Raw genomic sequence first — 25,237 nt, 5'->3', positions numbered from 1 at the left:
TGTGACCTGAATGTGAGCCTGAACTACGCTTTCCAGCCAATCAGGAAGTATCACTTTGTTAATTTAAGAACATTCAAAATTATTAAAATTGAATTTTTTAGCGTTCAATATGGATTAGTGCTACGGTATAATGTGGTGTTGAAATCCGTTGAATTTTGTATGCAAATTAGAATACTGACTATCTACGACAAATACAAAGTGTTCCAGTTACGATATTATTTGTTTTGATATATAAAACTTTGTGATTATCTGCGATATCATAAAGTAAACAGCAAACTTCGTGAATACACTGTTCTGCACATTTTCGCCTCACTGATGCAAACATATAAGTGTTAAAGAAACAGTATTGTTCTCATTTGTGCTTATCGCGACATTAACACACTGCTAAAATGTGATTCTCAGCATTATGACATATCTAACACATGTATTTTGAGTGAAATAACTTTTTTTAGAATTTGACATTACCTATAATTTAGGTTCTCACACACACTCAGTTTTCTTGTGACTCCCACCGAGTGTCAACTAGCTGAAGCGAACCCCACTACTTAAGAATATCAGTAAACTATTAACAGTGTTATTATTTTCATAGGCTAAATAAACTGACCTAACTTGAATGAACTATTAATTTCGTGTTTTATCGCATAATCGTCACGCGCGCATAATCACACCATTATTTTAGGATATCAAAATTTGGAGAAAAAAAATTTCTCGCATAAAAATTGTATGATAAGCACTTTGTGTAGGTAGTTTTCCCATATAAAAGAATGTATTTTAAAGTTGAAGGACATTACGACTTACTTATTTAATTAAAGGAAATACAAAGTTGTCTGATGTGTCAATTTTCTTTTAAAGATGTTTTTAAAAGTTATAAATAATCTTTATCTGTTCGTCTGCATCGCCACGGTGTACCGCTTATAAAAATGTAGCCAGCGCTAGTTGGCATCATTCATGTTTGGTTATGATGCTTCCCGTATAAAGCGTACACACGTAGTTGAATATCGATATGTCGCCGATTGCATGCAACGCGCGCTCTCTTTCTAGTGCCAAGTTAACTACATTTGATGGCACGCACTCTTTCGTGGTAAGTGTGTACTACGACGATAGTTATACGTTAGTACAGGCTCGCATTTGGGTCACAGATTTTTTCTATTTAAAGTTGAAGAAAGGATTTTGTTGCATGACTTATTAATTTAAATTTCTTGGCATGCTTTTGTATAATCAACTTTTTAAATAAACATGTATTCCATGGATGGGTTTTGTTTTTATGAATAACTTTACCTAATTTTTTATTATTATTAAAATTGCACCCCTACTTATCACACTTGATTTTAGTATAAAATGTGTGACTATTATTCTATAAAACACAGTATTCTATCTTTTTATCCTTTATTTTCCAACAACTTTCAATTTTTAAAAATATAAATTTACTTCACTTACTTACTTACATTTCTTTATTTACACATCATGACATCAGTATATTTTACAAATAAGTTATTGTTTTTGTATTTTTATTATCCTCACTTTTTTTTGTAGCGGTTCACTCAAATATGTTAAGTCGTTCTTGCTCGTGTCCTTGGTGTAATATATTTTTATCTTTATGTTGTGCCTACCCCTAAAGTTCTATAACTGTTGGAAGGCAAATCTCTATTCAATAAATAAAAATAAAAAAAGGGGGTTGTCTGTAAAGTCAGTTTACGGACGATATTTTACATGATAACGTCATAAGAAAACACTGATGAAAAATTGCACACTTTTTAATTTTCAAATATTATTTACAGTTTATGCAAATTTATTTTAAATAATTTGTTAAAAATATAATCACGAACAATTAGTTAAAAAGCCCGCCTTAACCTGTTTGATATTATAGAAGATTTTCACGCACGGTGGTTGGCCGGTTATTGCACGCTCGGCTCAGGCGGAATGTGACAAATTTTCATGCGAGCAGCCTGCATTCATCGATTTAAAGACGTTATCACATCAATATTAAAAATAAATCTAATTTGAAATGTAATAAACTAAGTACAGTAATGAGCAAACCAGACGTACCTGCAGACTGGTCAGGCCCCGGGACTACGGGAAGCACCTTGGCCGACTTGCTCCAGTAAACATCCAGCTTGTGTCCCTGCAGCGGGACTCCGGACTCCTTGGCCCGCCTGGCAGTCTCCTGGGACACATGAACTAGCTCAGGCCACTTGCTCCAGTACACATCCAGCTTGTGTCCCTGCAGCGGGACTCCGGACTCCTTGGCCCGCCTGGCAGTCTCCTGAGACACATGAACTAGCTCAGGCCACTTGCTCCAGTACACATCTAGCTTGTGTCCCTGCAGCGGGACTCCGGACTCCTTGGCCCGCCTGGCAGTCTCCTGGGACACATGAACTAGCTCAGGCCACTTGCTCCAGTACACATCTAGCTTGTGTCCCTGCAGCGGGACTCCGGACTCCTTGGCCCGCCTGGCAGTCTCCTGAGACACATGAACTAGCTCAGGCCACTTGCTCCAGTACACATCCAGCTTGTGTCCCTGCAGCGGGACTCCGGACTCCTTGGCCCGCCTGGCAGTCTCCTGAGACACATGAACTAGCTCAGGCCACTTGCTCCAGTACACATCTAGCTTGTGTCCCTGCAGCGGGACTCCGGACTCCTTGGCCCGCCTGGCAGTCTCCTGAGACACATGAACTAGCTCAGGCCACTTGCTCCAGTACACATCTAGCTTGTGTCCCTGCAGCGGGACTCCGGACTCCTTGGCCCGCCTGGCAGTCTCCTGAGACACATGAACTAGCTCAGGCCACTTGCTCCAGTACACATCCAGCTTGTGTCCCTGCAGCGGGACTCCGGACTCCTTGGCCCGCCTGGCAGTCTCCTGAGACACATGAACTAGCTCAGGCCACTTGCTGCAGTACACATCCAGCTTGTGTCCCTGCAGCGGGACTCCGGACTCCTTGGCCCGCCTGGCAGTCTCCTGAGACACATGAACTAGCTCAGGCCACTTGCTCCAGTACACATCTAGCTTGTGTCCCTGCAGCGGGACTCCGGACTCCTTGGCCCGCCTGGCAGTCTCCTGAGACACATGAACTAGCTCAGGCCACTTGCTGCAGTACACATCCAGCTTGTGTCCCTGCAGCGGGACTCCGGACTCCTTGGCCCGCCTGGCAGTCTCCTGAGACACATGAACTAGCTCAGGCCACTTGCTCCAGTACACATCTAGCTTGTGTCCCTGCAGCGGGACTCCGGACTCCTTGGCCCGCCTGGCAGTCTCCTGAGACACATGAACTAGCTCAGGCCACTTGCTCCAGTACACATCCAGCTTGTGTCCCTGCAGCGGGACTCCGGACTCCTTGGCCCGCCTGGCAGTCTCCTGAGACACATGAACTAGCTCAGGCCACTTGCTCCAGTACACATCCAGCTTGTGTCCCTGCAGCGGGACTCCGGACTCCTTGGCCCGCCTGGCAGTCTCCTGAGACACATGAACTAGCTCAGGCCACTTGCTCCAGTACACATCTAGCTTGTGTCCCTGCAGCGGGACTCCGGACTCCTTGGCCCGCCTGGCAGTCTCCTGAGACACATGAACTAGCTCAGGCCACTTGCTCCAGTACACATCCAGCTTGTGTCCCTGCAGCGGGACTCCGGACTCCTTGGCCCGCCTGGCAGTCTCCTGAGACACATGAACTAGCTCAGGCCACTTGCTCCAGTACACATCTAGCTTGTGTCCCTGCAGCGGGACTCCGGACTCCTTGGCCCGCCTGGCAGTCTCCTGAGACACATGAACTAGCTCAGGCCACTTGCTCCAGTACACATCCAGCTTGTGTCCCTGCAGCGGGACTCCGGACTCCTTGGCCCGCCTGGCAGTCTCCTGGGACACATGAACTAGCTCAGGCCACTTGCTCCAGTACACATCTAGCTTGTGTCCCTGCAGCGGGACTCCGGACTCCTTGGCCCGCCTGGCAGTCTCCTGAGACACATGAACTAGCTCAGGCCACTTGCTCCAGTACACATCTAGCTTGTGTCCCTGCAGCGGGACTCCGGACTCCTTGGCCCGCCTGGCAGTCTCCTGAGACACATGAACTAGCTCAGGCCACTTGCTGCAGTACACATCTAGCTTGTGTCCCTGCAGCGGGACTCCGGACTCCTTGGCCCGCCTGGCAGTCTCCTGAGACACATGAACTAGCTCAGGCCACTTGCTGCAGTACACATCTAGCTTGTGTCCCTGCAGCGGGACTCCGGACTCCTTTGCCCGCCTGGCAGTCTCCTGAGACACATGAACTAGCTCAGGCCACTTGCTCCAGTACACATCTAGCTTGTGTCCCTGCAGCGGGACTCCGGACTCCTTGGCCCGCCTGGCAGTCTCCTGGGACACATGAACTAGCTCAGGCCACTTGCTCCAGTACACATCTAGCTTGTGTCCCTGCAGCGGGACTCCGGACTCCTTGGCCCGCCTGGCAGTCTCCTGAGACACATGAACTAGCTCAGGCCACTTGCTGCAGTACACATCTAGCTTGTGTCCCTGCAGCGGGACTCCGGACTCCTTGGCCCGCCTGGCAGTCTCCTGAGACACATGAACTAGCTCAGGCCACTTGCTGCAGTACACATCTAGCTTGTGTCCCTGCAGCGGGACTCCGGACTCCTTGGCCCGCCTGGCAGTCTCCTGAGACACATGAACTAGCTCAGGCCACTTGCTCCAGTACACATCCAGCTTGTGTCCCTGCAGCGGGACTCCGGACTCCTTGGCCCGCCTGGCAGTCTCCTGGGACACATGAACTAGCTCAGGCCACTTGCTCCAGTACACATCCAGCTTGTGTCCCTGCAGCGGGACTCCGGACTCCTTGGCCCGCCTGGCAGTCTCCTGAGACACATGAACTAGCTCAGGCCACTTGCTCCAGTACACATCTAGCTTGTGTCCCTGCAGCGGGACTCCGGACTCCTTGGCCCGCCTGGCAGTCTCCTGAGACACATGAACTAGCTCAGGCCACTTGCTGCAGTACACATCCAGCTTGTGTCCCTGCAGCGGGACTCCGGACTCCTTGGCCCGCCTGGCAGTCTCCTGCGACACATGAACTAGCTCAGGCCACTTGCTCCAGTACACATCTAGCTTGTGTCCCTGCAGCGGGACTCCGGACTCCTTGGCCCGCCTGGCAGTCTCCTGAGACACATGAACTAGCTCAGGCCACTTGCTGCAGTACACATCCAGCTTGTGTCCCTGCAGCGGGACTCCGGACTCCTTGGCCCGCCTGGCAGTCTCCTGAGACACATGAACTAGCTCAGGCCACTTGCTCCAGTACACATCCAGCTTGTGTCCCTGCAGCGGGACTCCGGACTCCTTGGCCCGCCTGGCAGTCTCCTGCGACACATGAACTAGCTCAGGCCACTTGCTCCAGTACACATCCAGCTTGTGTCCCTGCAGCGGGACTCCGGACTCCTTGGCCCGCCTGGCAGTCTCCTGCGACGCATGAACTAGCTCAGGCCACTTGCTCCAGTACACATCCAGCTTGTGTCCCTGCAGCGGGACTCCGGACTCCTTGGCCCGCCTGGCAGTCTCCTGAGACACATGAACTAGCTCAGGCCACTTGCTGCAGTACACATCCAGCTTGTGTCCCTGCAGCGGGACTCCGGACTCCTTGGCCCGCCTGGCAGTCTCCTGGGACACATGAACTAGCTCAGGCCACTTGCTCCAGTACACATCTAGCTTGTGTCCCTGCAGCGGGACTCCGGACTCCTTGGCCCGCCTGGCAGTCTCCTGCGACACATGAACTAGCTCAGGCCACTTGCTCCAGTACACATCCAGCTTGTGTCCCTGCAGCGGGACTCCGGACTCCTTGGCCCGCCTGGCAGTCTCCTGCGACACATGAACTAGCTCAGGCCACTTGCTCCAGTACACATCCAGCTTGTGTCCCTGCAGCGGGACTCCGGACTCCTTGGCCCGCCTGGCAGTCTCCTGAGACACATGAACTAGCTCAGGCCACTTGCTCCAGTACACATCCAGCTTGTGTCCCTGCAGCGGGACTCCGGACTCCTTGGCCCGCCTGGCAGTCTCCTGCGACACATGAACTAGCTCAGGCCACTTGCTCCAGTACACATCCAGCTTGTGTCCCTGCAGCGGGACTCCGGACTCCTTGGCCCGCCTGGCAGTCTCCTGGGACACATGAACTAGCTCAGGCCACTTGCTCCAGTACACATCTAGCTTGTGTCCCTGCAGCGGGACTCCGGACTCCTTGGCCCGCCTGGCAGTCTCCTGCGACACATGAACTAGCTCAGGCCACTTGCTCCAGTACACATCCAGCTTGTGTCCCTGCAGCGGGACTCCGGACTCCTTGGCCCGCCTGGCAGTCTCCTGCGACACATGAACTAGCTCAGGCCACTTGCTCCAGTACACATCCAGCTTGTGTCCCTGCAGCGGGACTCCGGACTCCTTGGCCCGCTTGGCAGTCTCCTGGGACACATGAACTAGCTCAGGCCACTTGCTCCAGTACACATCCAGCTTGTGTCCCTGCAGCGGGACTCCGGACTCCTTGGCCCGCCTGGCAGTCTCCTGGGACACATGAACTAGCTCAGGCCACTTGCTCCAGTACACATCCAGCTTGTGTCCCTGCAGCGGGACTCCGGACTCCTTGGCCCGCCTGGCAGTCTCCTGAGACACATGAACTAGCTCAGGCCACTTGCTGCAGTACACATCCAGCTTGTGTCCCTGCAGCGGGACTCCGGACTCCTTGGCCCGCCTGGCAGTCTCCTGAGACACATGAACTAGCTCAGGCCACTTGCTCCAGTACACATCCAGCTTGTGTCCCTGCAGCGGGACTCCGGACTCCTTGGCCCGCCTGGCAGTCTCCTGAGACACATGAACTAGCTCAGGCCACTTGCTCCAGTACACATCTAGCTTGTGTCCCTGCAGCGGGACTCCGGACTCCTTGGCCCGCCTGGCAGTCTCCTGCGACACATGAACTAGCTCAGGCCACTTGCTCCAGTACACATCCAGCTTGTGTCCCTGCAGCGGGACTCCGGACTCCTTGGCCCGCCTGGCAGTCTCCTGCGACACATGAACTAGCTCAGGCCACTTGCTCCAGTACACATCTAGCTTGTGTCCCTGCAGCGGGACTCCGGACTCCTTGGCCCGCCTGGCAGTCTCCTGAGACACATGAACTAGCTCAGGCCACTTGCTCCAGTACACATCCAGCTTGTGTCCCTGCAGCGGGACTCCGGACTCCTTGGCCCGCCTGGCAGTCTCCTGCGACACATGAACTAGCTCAGGCCACTTGCTCCAGTACACATCCAGCTTGTGTCCCTGCAGCGGGACTCCGGACTCCTTGGCCCGCCTGGCAGTCTCCTGCGACACATGAACTAGCTCAGGCCACTTGCTGCAGTACACATCTAGCTTGTGTCCCTGCAGCGGGACTCCGGACTCCTTGGCCCGCCTGGCAGTCTCCTGAGACACATGAACTAGCTCAGGCCACTTGCTCCAGTACACATCCAGCTTGTGTCCCTGCAGCGGGACTCCGGACTCCTTGGCCCGCCTGGCAGTCTCCTGCGACACATGAACTAGCTCAGGCCACTTGCTCCAGTACACATCCAGCTTGTGTCCCTGCAGCGGGACTCCGGACTCCTTGGCTCGCTTGGCAGTCTCCTGAGACACATGAACTAGCTCAGGCCACTTGCTGCAGTACACATCCAGCTTGTGTCCCTGCAGCGGGACTCCGGACTCCTTGGCTCGCTTGGCAGTCTCCTGAGACACATGAACTAGCTCAGGCCACATGCTCCAGTACACATCCAGCTTGTGTCCCTGCAGCGGGACTCCGGACTCCTTGGCCCGCCTGGCAGTCTCCTGCGACATATGAACTAGCAGTTGGCAGTCACTGGCCCTGATCACGAAGTAGGTGGGACAGCACACTTCTCTCGTCAACCAGGACATCTTGATAGGAAACACTGCTGTACAACACAGGCATCAGGGAGTATATGGATTGCAGCTCTGCAATGAAGAGCAACCATGCAGACTGTGATTAATAAACTTATTTTCATTTAACTTTTCAGACACTGAAGTTCACCAGGTGGTTCATCATTTATGTCAACGAATTGTTTTTGTCGAGATTGATTAGTAAAAGTGGCACACCACTAAGGTTGCAGGGTAGCCTCTGGCACCTTACACTCCATGCTAGAGGCTCCACAATTCTTCAGGAGAATGGAGCTCCAACTACATCTACAAATCCTTCAACCCCAAATTTTTTATGCCTACGAGATCTGGGGTAATGCAGCAAAATGTAACATCAATAGGCTACAGGTAACTCAGGATACATTTCTCCGATTCCTTGCAGACTGCAATAGGTAAACAGCAGTTTCCAAGTACACCGGCTGCTCAAAGTAGAGTATGTTTCGGGTTTCATAAAATGACAAAATAGGTCATTAGATGGCCTTCACCCCACCAATGCCAATGCTTTTATGTGAGCTATCCCCGATTACAACCCAGCCAAACTCTGTACCGTACAAGCATTCCCCCTCCAGTATTCATAACTACATCTTAATAAAGCATTATGCTACCATGGTTGATCAAATATACGCCTCATTATGGCCTTCGGTTGGGGTGTCGATGGTCACTTTGGCTAAACATTGCATCAGTTTCATTATAACTTTAAAACTATAATTTTAGATTTCATAAAACGTCTGTTTCGGTGTTTACTGCCTCACTGGATTACCCTCACACAATGATATTCCTCCAGGGCTAGGTTTGATATGTGAGTGGCATGACCGTCACGAGCATTCTACACGCACTAGTTTAACTAAGCATCAAGTACAGACACATCAGTTAGTCTGCCAATATTAAAAATAAGGCCAAGCAAAAAGCAATGGCTTTCTTTACTTCTTTCTGGACCATAAGCCACCATTAAACTTAAAATTGCACAATTCGCATACCACCGTCATTTCCAATGATTAAAAAAAAAGTGACAAAGACTGCAATTTTCCATTGACTTCCCCCAAAGTGAATTATATAAACACATAGTTCCTGGTGTCACAATCACTCGCTTCTGGCTGAGCACATGAGGTTACGGTGCCGGCCTCAGAGTAAGGAGCTATAGTGATCAATGAGTGTCCCAGTGAGCATTTTCGGGTGTCTTTGCAAACTATTAATTTGCAACTTTTCTGGTTTGACCCGGTTGTTAAATGGTTAGTTTCAGCTGCCGCACTCCAGTGTGACTCTGCACCAGGCTGTGCACCCTTCCTCTGGGATCTGCCATGTTCTACTCGGAGGCCCGTAAAGCCATTGTGTTAGGATATGTTTCCTTGTTTCCCTCTTTCAACACTGTCTGGGTTCTGGTTGAACTGTTCTTGCAGCAAAGTGGTTCTCACATAGTTTGACCCTTCTCCGAGTGCTTGGCATCAATGTATTATACTCTATTGTTTGAGCCCTGTAACCTAAATTATTAAGTTTTAGTGAATCCTAGTTTAGCACTTGACTGGTATGTATTCATGTTTTAGCCAGGACTGTTTTTCCCCTTCATAGAATGTAATCTTATATTCCTCATGAAGTTGTTTTACCTTATAATAATGTTTGATTCTTTCTTACATAAAAATACGTTGTCGGACTCCGTCCCACGTTGACGGGCCACTTTCTATCGGGCCCACGTTGTAGTGCCATTTTCTATGTAACACCACACCTTCAACTTTGCTATCGATTCGTATCAAAGTTGAAAAGTCAAAGCCCATAGAAACCAACACCTACTTCTAAAATATACTTGGTCGGTTTAATGTAATATTTAAATGTATTCTGAATATTAAAATTTGAGTGTAGTGTAATAAATTGCTTCCGTATTCTAGGGCGCCAATTAACCTTCATAAACTGTATATCACTGACCTGTCCAGCCAAATCTACCATGAAATATAAATATTAACTTTGTTAGATCTATATTTATAACGACTATCTGGCCAGATTTCATTACAAACATATGAATACAAATTCCCGCATCATAGTCGATCAGTAATATCTTAACACCTAAATACTTATTTACATAACTTTTTAAGATTATAATAATATAAGATTTGATATTCCAATTTCCATCGGTGGAGATTAGCCAGTTTCAGTTAGTGATATGAGAGAGTAGGTTAATAGATATATATCATATAATTAAGTCAAACAATATTATCCTGACTAAGCTCAGTGTGAGTAAAGCAATTGCAAGAATCTCTTTCTCTCTAGGGTACTCAATAGGCTTTTAGTTAGTACAGAAATGAACTGAAGATTGACATTAAAATTGGTCAAAAAAAGCATTCAACAAGGCAATTTAAGTTGGTTCAAGACAAGTAAATATTAAGTAATATGGGAAGGAATAATATCAATGTGTGGAGATGGAATTTGGAATATCACAAAATTACATAAACACTTTCGAAGTAAACATTTACATGCACAATACACTAAGTTGAGTACATACCGTTCTATGATACATAAAATTGGACAATTAATTAATCAAAGGATATATCGATGATTTTGCACGATGCTGTTCAAACATCGCGTACAATAGGATGTGTCGCAGTACAAGCTGAGTTGAAACAGCTCACAGTACGATGGAAGAAAGTGGAATCATCAGCATCAGTCCTCGTCGGGCGTGTTCTTTGCATTGCAGACTGGTTCCAGACGATCGCGGCGACTTCTCTTCAAAGACAATTGTAGTACCATCTCTTGTAGAATGTAGTTAAATTGGTGTAGTTCAAAGTTTATCAGCTCCTTCTCGAAGTTCTCCGTCGAATTTGAATTAAAAGTCTTCGTATTTCAACTGCTTAAAACATAGTTAGTTGACTAACTTCAAAATATCTAGAATTCCAGCTAGTTTCATATATCACATCGTAGCAAACTATAATGGTATTTCACAATTTCTTGATGCACATTCATATTTAATTACGTAGTCAGTACTTTTGAATAATATTTCATTTCATTACCTCAATGTCTTATTAACAGTAATTCATTTCCCTTACACTTCTGATATGATAAAACTTTCTACCATTAATAAAAAAATTTCTTACATTAAAGAATTCCAATCAACAGATTGTCTTTTTCCTTTACATCATAAATTCAAAGCACTATTGCATAGAGCATTAATATAAATGTTATTTTACAAACAATTATCATTTATGGTTGGGAGAAACTAAATAAAATATTCAATTATGTGAAATGTAATATCACAATGTCCCACTTTTTAAGCAGTTTCTGCTCTTGTTTGTAAGTTTTTTGCCCTTGTGGCCATGTAGGAGTTGTGAGAGTCTATGTTCTCTAAATTTAATAAACTTATAGTCGTTTGCTCCAATTCCCTATATTACTGTCTGAAACTGCAACCATTCTTCCTAATTAAACCTTTCTCTTGCAGCCTTGTATCAACATTAGGTTTTCACAGTTTTCTGTTCTTTAATTTTAAAGTGAGTTTGAAAGTGCTGGGAGCGAGTGGATACCAGTACACTTCAAATGAAAAGTTGCATATGCTTTAGGAAAAGGTCTGACTCATTTTATTTGGAGCAGCCATAGATCTGCATGTCACTTAAACAATCTAGGAAAATAGTTTAATGTGTGCGAGGATGTAGAAAAAGATAATTACAGTGTAGACCTAAACATGGATATGTGGTACTCTGGAATACTGTCGGATCATATTCCTTCTTCCAACTGCGTTGCACACACAGCTCTGTCACGAACGGATCCCACTAATTACAGTGAGCTCCGAACACCTGGCTGTATACTTGGTACCCACGTGCTTGATCACGTCACAGTCCTCACAACATAAGTGCACTGTATTAATGACCATAGCCAACCAGAAAGCAAGTACCGTGTTTTCTCGCATAATCGTCACACACTTTATACTAAAATCAAGTTTGAAAAGTAGGGGTGCGACGTTTATGCGAGAAAAAAATTTTTGTTAGGAAAATTATTCATAAAAACAATATAAATTCATGGAAAGTACGTTTATTTAAAAAATGAAATATTAAATAGCACGCCAAACAAATTTAAATTAAGAAGTCATGCAACAAAAACATTTCTTCAACTTTAAATAAAAAAAACAAAATCTGTGACCCGAATGCGAGCCAGAACGAACGCATAACTACATATTGTCAAAAGTACACATTTACAACGAAATATTGTGGGCCATCAGATGTAGTTAACTCGACACTCGACAGATAGCACGTGTTGCATGCAATCGGCGAGATATTGATATTCGACTACGTGTGCGCTCTCTATATCGGAAGCCACATAACAAAACATGAATGATGCCAACTAGAGCTAGCTACAGTTTAATAAGCGGTACACCACGGCAACGTAGACGAACAGATAAAAGTTATAACGTTTAAAAAGTCTGTAAAAGAAAATTTACACATCAGACAACTTCATATTTCCGTTAATTAAATAAGTAAAATAGTTAATTTCCGAAATATATTAGATTTCTACTTTAAATTACACTGTTTTATACGGAAAAGATGCCTACACAAAAAGGCTCGGAATCTAATAGCGGGACCAAAAACATTATGCGACGTTTACGCGAGAAGTTTTTTAATCCAAATTTTGACGCCCTAAAATATGGATGCGACGATTATGCGAGTGCAACAATTATGCGATAAAAGAGGGTAAACAACAGGAAGCTCACGTGATCACTGAAGTGCACGATGGCGCTGCGACGCACGTTGCTGATGTAAACTCTGCGCACCCCGCCAAACTGCGAGAAGTGTTGTGTCATGGTGTCCTTGTGCAGGAGACTGTGTGGCACACTGCTGATGTAGATGGCGTGCAGCTGGTCCGTGGCCGGTGTGGCAGACTGCTCCTCGCTCATCCTGCCTGCACACCCAACACTGCCTCTCACACCTGCCTGCACACCCAACACTACCTCTCACACCTGCCTGCACACCCAACACTGCCTCTCACACCTGCCTGCACACCCAACACTGCCTCTCACACCTGCCTGCACACCCAACACTGCCTCTCACACCTGCCTGCACACCCAACACTGCCTCTCACACCTGCCTGCACACCCAACACTACCTCTCACACCTGCCTGCACACCCAACACTACCTCTCACACCTGCCTGCACACCCAACACTACCTCTCACACCTGCCTGCACACCCAACACTACCTCTCACACCTGCCTGCACACCCAACACTACCTCTCACACCTGCCTGCACACCCAACACTAACTCTCACACCTGCCTGCACACCCAACACTACCTCTCACACCTGCCTGCACACCCAACACTGCCTCTCACACCTGCCTGCACACCCAACACTACCTCTCACACCTGCCTGCACACCCAACACTGCCTCTCACACCTGCCTGCACACCCAACACTACCTCTCACACCTGCCTGCACACCCAACACTACCTCTCACACCTGCCTGCACACCCAACACTGCCTCTCACACCTGCCTGCACACCCAACACTGCCTCTCACACCTGCCTGCACACCCAACACTGCCTCTCACACCTGCCTGCACACCCAACACTACCTCTCACACCTGCCTGCACACCCAACACTGCCTCTCACACCTGCCTGCACACCCAACACTGCCTCTCACACCTGCCTGCACACCCAACACTGCCTCTCACACCTGCCTGCACACCCAACACTACCTCTCACACCTGCCTGCACACCCAACACTGCCTCTCACACCTGCCTGCACACCCAACACTACCTCTCACACCTGCCTGCACACCCAACACTGCCTCTCACACCTGCCTGCACACCCAACACTGCCTCTCACACCTGCCTGCACACCCAACACTACCTCTCACACCTGCCTGCACACCCAACACTACCTCTCACACCTGCCTGCACACCCAACACTACCTCTCACACCTGCCTGCACACCCAACACTACCTCTCACACCTGCCTGCACACCCAACACTGTTTCTCACACCTGCCTGCACACCCAACACTACCTCTCACACCTGCCTGCACACCCAACACTGCCTCTCACACCTGCCTGCACACCCAACACTACCTCTCACACCTGCCTGCACACCCAACACTACCTCTCACACCTGCCTGCACACCCAACACTACCTCTCACACCTGCCTGCACACCCAACACTACCTCTCACACCTGCCTGCATACCCAACACTGCCTCTCACACCTGCCTGCACACCCAACACTGCCTCTCACACCTGCCTGCACACCCAACACTACCTCTCACACCTGCCTGCACACCCAACACTACCTCTCACACCTGCCTGCACACCCAACACTACCTCTCACACCTGCCTGCACACCCAACACTACCTCTCACACCTGCCTGCACACCCAACACTGCCTCTCACACCTGCCTGCACACCCAACACTACCTCTCACACCTGCCTGCACACCCAACACTGCCTCTCACACCTGCCTGCACACCCAACACTACCTCTCACACCTGCCTGCACACCCAACACTACCTCTCACACCTGCCTGCACACCCAACACTACCTCTCACACCTGCCTGCACACCCAACACTACCTCTCACACCTGCCTGCACACCCAACACTACCTCTCACACCTGCCTGCACACCCAACACTACCTCTCACACCTGCCTGCACACCCAACACTGCCTCTCACACCTGCCTGCACACCCAACACTACCTCTCACACCTGCCTGCACACCCAACACTACCTCTCACACCTGCGCACCTGTGCACCTGACAAATGTTGGCATTTCTGAGATCATTGGAGACTTGAAAGATTACAAAAAGGTCTAAAACATCTCAACTGCACAATGTGAGGAACCACATAATCCACGAATTCAACAAATAATTACTGGACTATCATCTACTTCTCCAAATACTGACAAAGATTTGTGCACTATCATTGAGAATACTGCTTTGTATATTATTCCTGGTTCCATTCCATCAACATCGAAAGGTCTTTCTGTTGTTCTCCCATAAAAACATCCATCCCTTCGCTTTCAAGTGAACTTTGTTTTGGCATTCTCAGAAGCCCAAGTAAAAGAAACTGCATCAAAAAGAAAATTCCCTCCGTTGCTAGTTCAAGTTCTTGAAACAATTATTTTTCCAAGGAAAAAAAAAGGAAAAATGTAGCTATAGAAGCAGAAAAAATGACAAAGAGGCTGGTGAGAGAAATTTAAAAAAAGGAGGACTGAAACCAGCAAACTTTAATTGTTTCATCATCATTGAAAGACAAAATTGTTCTTATGGTATCTTCTGATGAAAGAAGCGAGAAACATGAAGACTGTGAGGAGAAGGAAGAGGTGTCGTAAGATTCCCAAAAGAGGGGAGACTGAGAACCAAAATATATAGTTATATTCCACTGGCATGTCATGTGGGTCGGACGTGGTGGGACGAGCGGGAGCGCTCGGTGGCGGAGCACACCACCAGCGAAGACACAAAACAAAAACCAGCAGAGAAGACTACACAGCTGAGAGACAAGCACGCTCGCTCAACTACATGCAGTATCTAGCCCAGTACCGCCGAGAGCCGTGCGGGGTGGGAGCAGCCGCAGCCTGGGGAAGGAGGGGGAGGAAGATAGTGGACGGGCCCTGGACCCTGTCGAGTAGCAGAGTTATTACAACGCGGGAGGGCAACCCGGGAGGTGGAGGGACAGCATGGTAGATGGCGTGCCGAGCTCAAGTGCAGTCCTAAGGTCAGTACAGGGAATGTGGCGGTGGCTCTTGCTCGTGACCCCACCAGGACTAGCTGGTCCAAGGCTGCCCACAGGACGGGCATGAACCCTGGACACCCCCGCAGGCAGAGGGAGGATGGTCTTAACGCAGCACCACATTGTTAAACCGGGGAGGGGAGGATGCTAGCGTACGCGTATGCACCGGAAGCTCCGGCAGAGAGGTGGCATCACCGGCCAAGCCCGGAAGCGCGGCCTGTGCACGGGGCACCGGAGACGGGAACAGAAACCACGCCCTGGGAACCGGCGGGAACACGGCTGTGGCTGGCCGAGGCTACATGGTTACCAGTCAAGCTTCTTAACAGGATGGCAAAGTTAACTGCCCAAAAAAAAATGAGGCAACCAAATAAATATCAAAAATTACCCAAATGTAAAAAAAAATTTGATAAATAAAAGAAAACTTGACGAGTGCCAAATAGTGGCACAAAAGTAGGCATTGTTTTTCGCCTATCACTTCTAAAACATTTCAATGTGCTTCATGTTCCACCTGTTCTGAGGTTCTTGCAAGAATTTTATGACTTCCAGACACATTTTCGTCCGTACGACTGTCAGTAGTACTGCAGTCGACATAATCATAACAAATTATTTGGTGAATGGTGAGGAAGAAAGAATACATGGTTATAACACAACAATAAGAACAAGAGCCTCTTAGATACCACTCTTGCATCACCATCACACCTCGTGCAGCAATGTGGGGCTAACCGTCACGCTCACGTCTGCCTTACGTGAGCAGCAATGCCATGACTCAGGAGTCGCTCCAGACAGTCCCATATACCTCGTTTATTGTTATGTTCAATTGTATGATGGTAATCACTTATTTAAATCTGTTATGTAGAACAAAAATAGTTATGTACAAATGTATTTAAAATACTTATAATTTTAAAGACACTTCCAAAAGCACGGCTGATAAGCCCTGCAGGTTTGTAAGTGAATAACAGGCATTCCATAGTAACGGGTGTTACGTCCGGACAACAAAAAAAGTCAATATTAAATAAACTAAAAAAGGTTAAGAAATCATTTAACATACCTGTTAATAGCACTTTGCTAAATGAATATAAGTATTGCTGTAGAAGCAGTTTATTAGCATATCAAATGCAAAATAAAGTATGGAAAAAATGGTAACGGGTGTTACAGCAAATGGACATCTTACTTTAGATCAGAGTGATTAATCTCAAAACTCTGTGAACTGAAATTAAAAAAAAATTGGAAAAAAATTATGAATCCAAGCCAAGCTTATAGGCTTCGCACTGATGTCAAGAAGTTGTTTGTAGACAAACTATTAACCAATCCATTAGTAAAATAGTAAAGTAACGGGTGTTACACATCCTAAGTACCCATGGATATTGTCCAAATTATAGGTCCAAGATGCCAAAATAATGAAATAAAAGTAAGGTGTAACTTGTCTATTTGCTAAAAAATATGTTTAATTTCAAAATAAGCATATATATTTACTTTTAGTTCTCACAGCTTAAAATAAATATATTTATATACATCTACTCATTTTTTTAAACATAACTTATCTAATAATTTCCAAATTTCAACATCATTGTTTCATTGTGTATGTATACTGTTTGGTTGGTTGGGTTATTTACTAATTAAGTACTTAAATTAAATGAACACATATAATATCCTCCTAATGACAATTTTCATTAGCCTAATTCACAAGATTTCTGAAATATCACTGACGACATGCTCAAGTTTCCATTAAAAATTACACTATAGCAAAACGAAATTATAAACTGACTTATTACTACAAGTAAATGTCTACCTAAACTCTTTCAAACACATCTACTTTTTTTTTTAAATTTGTACAGAATTGTGAAAATACCCTTTGGCTGTACGTTTGGGTTTGGTAATTTACTAATTACTTGATTGAAATGTACATATGTAATGTTTCCATCATCAGCAATAAAGACAGTTTTGTCTGGTCCACAAGATTTCAAAAACATCACTGACAAACACTTTTCATCATCTACGCTTCCTTGAGAAATTGCAGCATATCTATATACAGTTCCTTCTGAATTATTGTGACCTCGCAAGCTTGGAACATTTATTAGAAAAAACATACCAGACTGTATATCTCCTGGGCTAGCAATAGGAAAAGTTTCTATAAACTGGCAACTTTTAGGATTGTCCTCACTGCCTGAATCTGAGTACACATCATTGTAATGGAGACGACACCCAATCTCTGTCAACACAGATACAGATGGTTCAAAATCAGATTCATCAATTTCAGCTCTAATCGTCTTTTGACATCAAACTTGATGAGGTCTTCCCAACTAGAATGTTATTAAAATCGTACACCCTGAAGTGATGACTTGCTTGTATTTGTGGAATTGGAAAAACACTTTTCCAGTAGTTATTTAGTACAGTTTCACTCTGTAACACCTCTGTCTTGTCAACATAAAAACTTTCTATTCCAGTAACTTTCCTGTTTACGTGATTATGGGATGAAATCTCTAGCAGTTTCAATGTGAATTCTTCTGTCTCCTTTTACTGTCATCCACACATGTCGTTTGACTGTAGATATTATATTAAAGTGTTCCCAGCAAAATAAACTAAGAGGTATTAAGGACTACAGACAAGACATGAAAAAGAAGTTTCATGTTACTACCTAGTTTTAATTTAAACACACAACTTTGGCATACACAGCCAGGAGAGTGTTACACTTTCTTTTACACATATTACTTAAAATAATCCAAGGTAAGCTACTTTACTATAATTACATTTATAATTTAAATAGCTTGTGAAAGTTTGAGGCAGTTATTGTGGGACAGTTTGGCAGATAAAATTCCAACTAACCATTTAAAACAAGAATTGGTTTCATAACACATCTACAAAATTCTTTTTGGTTAAGTTTTTGTTTTCCAGTACAATAATATGGTACCTTAACAATTTCTGTACACAAAATCAACATGTTAATAGCGCTTGTAACACCCGTTACCAATGCTACGTAACACCCGTTACCATATTTTTACTCCTTAAATTTCAATATTAATATTTTCTTTGGTAATCAAAATGCTACTGAGAGACATGACCTCACATTTGTTAGACATTAATTTTATAAGTGTTATGGTTTAGTTATTATGTAAACTTTTATATGTTTTTGGTAACGGGTGTTACACAGATGATAACAAAATAAACTTGAGCTATATTGAAGCAATTTTAATTATCTTACTATTATTGAGAATGCTGCAGTAAAGTATAAACTTTCAACAAGGTCACTGCACTAAAATCAAAGGCATCAACTGATTATCAATATTAAAAACAATATTGCCAACTTAATGAACAATTTTACTCTTGATTCCCCACACAGATAGACAAAGTTAAACTGTAGAAAACAAAAGAAATAATTAATGAATCATAATAATTTTTTGGACAATGGACTGTGAGACTTTTTTCTACAGTATTACGTCAATAAACATTGTTTATAATTTTTTTAAATTTTTTGCACTTAGGCTCATTTTGGTATGGAATGGCCCATAAGTTACATAGCATACGGCAGTGAATATGCAGTGGAGTTATATCCAATACCCTACAGCCACAAGAAAACCAACTTCAGAGAATGAGACAACAATCTCTTCATCAAGGGAGAACTAAGTCACTACATCCTAGAATTCATATTCATACAGTACTATAAAAGAAGGAAATTAATTCAGTTTGTCATTCAGATAGTATTTCAAATACATCTCAAATAAACTATTCGCTCAAAAACAACAAAGTGTTCTCCAAATAATTCTAAATTAAAACGGAAACCCTGCAATATACAGTATGCACACATGTGTACTAAAGTCGTATAGTATTTACATTTTTCATAGTTCAGTTTATCCCTGCACACGGTGTAAGAAACACACACACCTCAATTAACTTATTTTCTCTTTGGAATGTCATGCTTCCACTGTCACTGATGTTTAATTAAAATGCTTGGTTCGAGATTTATTTGACATTCGGTTAGTCTATTTCATTGCAAATGTTATTTATTAAATGTTTCCAAATTTAGTTTTAGAACAAAGCCCTTATTTTGTACTGAAGTGCAGCATGCTATTGTCTGCCAGCACTGTTTATGTATCAGAGTGGTCAGTTTTGAATTGTATTATTGAAAATTCTAGATAAATTTTAGAAAAGAGGATTATTCCATGGCTGATAGTAGGAAAATGAATTTTTGGCGTTTTCTCTGCAAGATTAACTAGGCCTTAGCTAGTTAGGTGCTTTTACAACATGCTGGAAGAATTAATGTATGTGTTATACAGGTCAATACCACAACATATTGTGTATAGGTTTTATACATCAACTATAATTTATAGTTGAATGGTTTGTACTACTATCTAGCCAACTTGTCAATTGGTGAGTGTGAACATTCCAAGCTTATCTAAGTTTCAATTCAATTCTAGACAATAGCTCTGTTAATAAAGAACATATCTTTATTTCATAATTGAACTATAAAAATAACAAAGTTAATTAAAGTAACTGAATGTTCATTTGAGAGAAATACGTATTACTAACAAATCAGTTTAGCCTTCCAATATTAATAGGACTTCTTAAATGAAGATTTTCATTTCCCCTACAAGTAAATGCAAGCAAATGGAAATTTTATTTCAAATCCACTGATAGAGACTAAAGAGTTATTGTTTGCTATTTAAATCAATCAGTAAACAGCATAAACTGTATATTTGATCTGTGCCCCACACAACTATACCCAACTATTGCTTCCTATTATTTTTAGAAACTGTCTGGATATTGCACCAAAATATTTATTTACTTGTGCTGTATAGAATGGTATTATTGTGTTTAATGCCCTAATTGCTTGTTGATATTGAATAAGTTACATGTCGTGTTGTTTAAAGTTTTATATGTTGTGCCAATATGTAGCATTCATTTTACATTATTAAAAGGAAAAAATGATTCATACAAAACATTTTATTTTATAATTACTTTTATCATCAATGCACTCACTACAGTCTATGAAAGTTAGAGGTAGAATGTTTCTATGACTAGAATAATTTGACTCATAGATAATTTTTACAGAAAAAATTACTTGATAATCAGACACATTATACACATTGGGACTGTATCACACAATATATGCATTAAAACCACAGCAATTTAATTATTCACAGAGTTTTGTTACTGAATCAGCATAATAAATATAATAAAATTTTCAAAAGTGTGACCATAGTGTTGATACATTATTACACTGTAACCATTGAAGCATGTTTACATGTTTGTTATTATTATTATTATCATGTTTTAGCTTCATGTATATTTTGTTATATAACTAAGAATATGCATAAATTTTGTCTTAAATGCATGGTAATACTAAGTGCGATGACCCAGAAATACGCCACAAGTAACTAGGTGTCAGCGATATTTGTTATGTTATTCTTCTTTATAAAAATTAACTCATATATATTGTTCTGTCTATGACCGATTCAGCATATGGGCGCTATTAGTTAGAGTCTTTAAGTTTTGCATTCTCGTCAGGTAAAGAAAGAGTTTGTTGATTTATTCCTCCTAGTTGGAAGGTTTCGCTGGGGCGGACATTTATTTTTTTGGTTTGTTTGAGTGTGATAAAAAAAGGAGAGACTGGAAATTTGTATCGGCTAAGCGAGCGGAATTCCCCCGTGCTTTCTGCAGTTCCTGGATGCGGGATTTGTGCGCAGAGTACCAGAAGAGACGCTGCGATCGCATATTTAGCTAGCTTTTCTGTCAGCATTCAGTAAAGACAGTCCAACTTTACTCCAAACGGGCTATAGGGAATCGTAATCTGCATTTGTGTGCTTCAAGACGACCGATCTTCTGCATGCAGCGATTCCTGTCGACGCTGGTGAGATACAACCAATATACAGACTTTTCAGCCCATCCTGAAAGATGACCAGAAGAGTGGTCTTCAGTAGTATTCCTCCTGGGTCGTAGTTAGTTTTTTTTTTTGTTCTGCAGCAAGACGGTACGAGTACATATCCTGAAGAGGTTGAGGACGAGACCAGAAGTCTTGGGAGAACGATGTCTCCTTTGTCCCTCCCCTGAACTAAACCGGAGCATATTTCTTCAAAAATTAAAAATATTAATCATTTTAGAGTCTCACGTACTTACAATTAAATGATGAATAATTCATCAGTATCAATGGGTCATCGAGATAGGTAAATTTGCATGTAATTTGATTTAAAATAATTATTTCCTTTTTCTGTTTATTTGTTATAATATGTCTACTTAATGGATTATTAATTAAAAGTTGTCATAAGTTTACTCTAAGATTAATTGAGAATAAATATAATAAATACCATTACATTGATTATTTAATTAGATTATTTTCTTTTGAGACCTAATTATTATCAACGAACCAATGTTACATAGATCCCACATATTTACTTTTATTTAATATCAGTTCAATCACACGAAAGAATATTACAACACTAACTGTTGTACTACAGAGAAAATGGCACGGAAGTTGTAACTAAGAAAACAAGGTTGACATCTGGTGTGTGCTTCCTGGTCCCTAGGCCCGCTGCTGCCCGTCACCGTCTAGTCTAGTTTCATTCTGTTCTTTGGTGTTTATTGCTTTATATATTTACTGACTGGTTGGAAGTGTGTATGTGTACTCCCTGTACGTCAGCGCGTTGACCCAGACAGCGTACTGTATCCCGCGCCTCTCGTGCGCTCCCCTCCCCTGGTTCTCGCTCGCCGTGCGCCGGTGCGTGGCTCGTCTCTCTGCGAGCGCTGCGCCCTGCTTCGCTACAGCATTGTGAGTGGTTCATCGTTCGCTCAGTCGGTGCTTTACGTCCTTCCGACATCACGCAGCCTTTCCATGCGGACTGAGAGACCTAGTCCCTTGCATTCCGAGCCAGTCGGACAGTTATAGCTTCGGGACTACTGTATGTAGTTGTGGTATTCCACCTCTAACCTGCCGAGTACACGCGAGCGTAAACAGGTCAGCAAATGAACGACACACACGGCGTAGCGAAACGTCCGGGTTTAGTGAGACGTCGACTCAACTGACCTAACACAACCAGGCCCGTAGCACAGAGAAGTAAGCCGACAGCACAGTGCACGGGCTGCTGTCACCCCGCTCACTCAGTCGTTCGCAGCCACCTGCTGGTCTCCTGTGACACGCCACTGCTCGGCTCCACTCAACCGACGTGCTAACACTCAACAGCTCTCGCAACCTCACATTACACTGTCTCTGTTCTTAACGACACTTTATTTCCAACAGTCTTTATAAACTAAAGTATTTAAAACATTTTTAAACAACTGCTAAAATAACACACAGAAAATAAACATCTAAAATTACTAACATCCAGCTCAGAAAAAATAACAAAAGTTTAAAATTTTTAATTATTTAAATCAAACACAAACATTAAAATCATAAAAAATCTTAAAAAATTATCTCGGAAAATGGTTAACAAATATATTTTGTAGGTATACCAGAACGAGTAGTAGTGTGGAATAGTCACAAAGAGAAATTTTATGGATGGTCTGTTAGGTTAAGTTACCAACATTAAAAATACCTACTGTAAAATCATTTTATACGAAAGAGCTGCTAGTCTACAATTTACTGTATTTACCATGTACTTAATAACATAACCATTCATTCAAACAGTAAACTACTTGACTTAATAACACGATCTCTTAGAATATGATAGTTAAAATGTCTACTAAAGGAGCACCACACTAAAAAAAAATGCAAATACCTGAAAACGGATTGATTCAGGTCCTTGGTATATCTCTAAGGATTCTGCCGAGGCACATTAAGAAATATCATATTTCATGAAATCCTTATGTAGGCCTAATATAACTATCTACACGTTTGCCTACGCAGAAATGCAGACAGGCCAAGCTTGAGTGTAAACATTTTAATACTATTCCAGCCACATTTGAAAAATAGTATATTTTAGGGTTAAAGGATTGTATAAAATTACTATAAATATTATCTGTAATGTAAATATAGTGCAGTAAATTTGTGTTGTGCTTTAATAGTGAAGCCGAGAGTGTTTTCAACGAGAAGTATCCTTGATCCTGTCGTCACCACGTTACTGATACCAGCTGAAAATTGATCCTATAGTTCTCCAGGTATTCTTAAGAATATAAATTTGTCAAAAAGACAAGGATATTTAAAGTCGGTACGTTACTGTAGCTTGCATTCCAAGTGAATATTGAAGAATGCTGAAAAATATCTTTCTGGAGAAGAGTGAGAGGGTGAATGCTTGCGTCCAACCGCAGCAGAGTTTAAATTTAAAATTTTAAAAAAATTAATTCGAAACTAACAAATTTTAAAAAAAAAAACACCAACGCCTGTGCCTTCTGCGTATGGTATCCTACATTTCTATAGTCAAAACCCCAAACATTTTTTACACAACTTACTAATTACAGTAAAATAATTATGACTAAACGCATACCTTTAGTAGCGTCTATCAATGCCTTCTTAAAAGCATTACTATCACTTGGCCCAAAAAGTTTGGTTGATTTATCACCCTTATCCTCGCCTGGATTCACCCCGAAATTATACATTTTCCAACACCGACACTATTTCCTACCTAGGGAATTCTTCATATTATTTGTATATTTGATTTTTTTTTTTTTTCAGCAAGAACCTCACAGCCATAACTCAGAGATGGGATCGACCAGGTTAATATACGCCAACGGTTATAAAGATGAATAGCCTAAGAATCACAAGGTCTTGATCGTTCTGTAACTTCGGTACCACCAAAAACGTGGGTTAAATTTTAACCTATTCCAGATATTTTGACACAGAAGGAGGTTATAATGATTTATCTGATGCAAGTAATTTAATATATACGTATGATTATAGTACTAAATATTACGATGTGCTTTGTTTAGGTAAGCTGGGGAAAAAATTGTTCTTCATATTTGTTTTCTTAAATTTGTAGAGTTTGACATCGTACCGACCATGGCCATTAAGCCCGTGCTCCGCACCGCCAGTACCGTATCCCGTTTTCGGAGCGCGCCCCTTGCCCAGCCGGATTGAGTCAGGCGAGCGCCTCGGGCGTGACCCCAATAGACGTAATGAAATTTAAAGGTACGGAACCCCGGAGGCTCGAACCCATAATTCAATTAAGGGAAAAGCCATTAGTACGAAATTACTAATTATCCGACATGTAATAAGTGCGTCGTAGCCACTCCGGGCGAGTACACCACGCACGGAGCAGACAACAAACCTCATTAACAGTCACCGCGACCACTGGCCTTAATTAAAATGACCGTGACTATGATCAAGTCAGACTAGGAGAAATCCCTCTAAAACAATTCGCAGTGGGACAATATGTTAGTAAATTTACAGTCGCCAACTTGACATCACAATTTGAATAATTAAATACATTAAACCCCATTGTTAATCCTTAAGCACCCAATTACCAGGTGCTACATTTTAATTGGGCACCTGGAACGTGTTTTAACTGGTAATAGAGTAAATTCAATTAATATAAGTTTTTTGACGCCGACTCACAAAGAAGAGAAAGTTTTCTCTTCCTTGCGAGGCGGCCATGTTCGGCAGTCTCAAACCACTCCGCACCGGGAACAGACGTGTGTCCGTGGGCAGCATTCAAGTTTGTTTCATCGATTATTTTTATTCTGTACTACATCTTCAAATTTCTAACTCCTTTT

General features: G+C 43.5%; 1 protein-coding gene across 7 annotated transcripts in view; it reads right to left on the bottom strand.

Annotated features, from left to right (window-relative positions):
- Nucleotides 1–24,234, bottom strand: part of LOC134542659 (germinal-center associated nuclear protein) — a 147,017-nt gene extending 122,783 nt beyond the window's left edge. For 3 of the 7 annotated variants that reach the window (XM_063387077.1, XM_063387078.1, XM_063387082.1), the window contains exons 1-3: nt 24,013–24,205; nt 12,597–12,784; nt 2,047–2,164 (exon numbers count right to left, since the gene is read on the bottom strand). In XM_063387077.1, coding sequence (XP_063243147.1) covers nt 2,047–2,164; nt 12,597–12,784; nt 24,013–24,124 — 418 coding nt within the window. In that variant the 5' untranslated portion in view covers nt 24,125–24,205. The other 4 variants (XM_063387079.1, XM_063387083.1, XM_063387081.1 and 1 more) reach the window with 4 other exon arrangements.
- Nucleotides 24,235–25,237: the final 1,003 nt, after the last annotated feature.

This window comes from Bacillus rossius (genome assembly GCF_032445375.1).
Source record: "Bacillus rossius redtenbacheri isolate Brsri chromosome 9 unlocalized genomic scaffold, Brsri_v3 Brsri_v3_scf9_1, whole genome shotgun sequence".
Taxonomy (NCBI): Eukaryota; Metazoa; Arthropoda; class Insecta; order Phasmatodea; family Bacillidae; genus Bacillus; species Bacillus rossius.
Note: the sequence above shows the minus strand (reverse complement) of the source record. Positions and strands in the feature narration are given on the sequence as shown.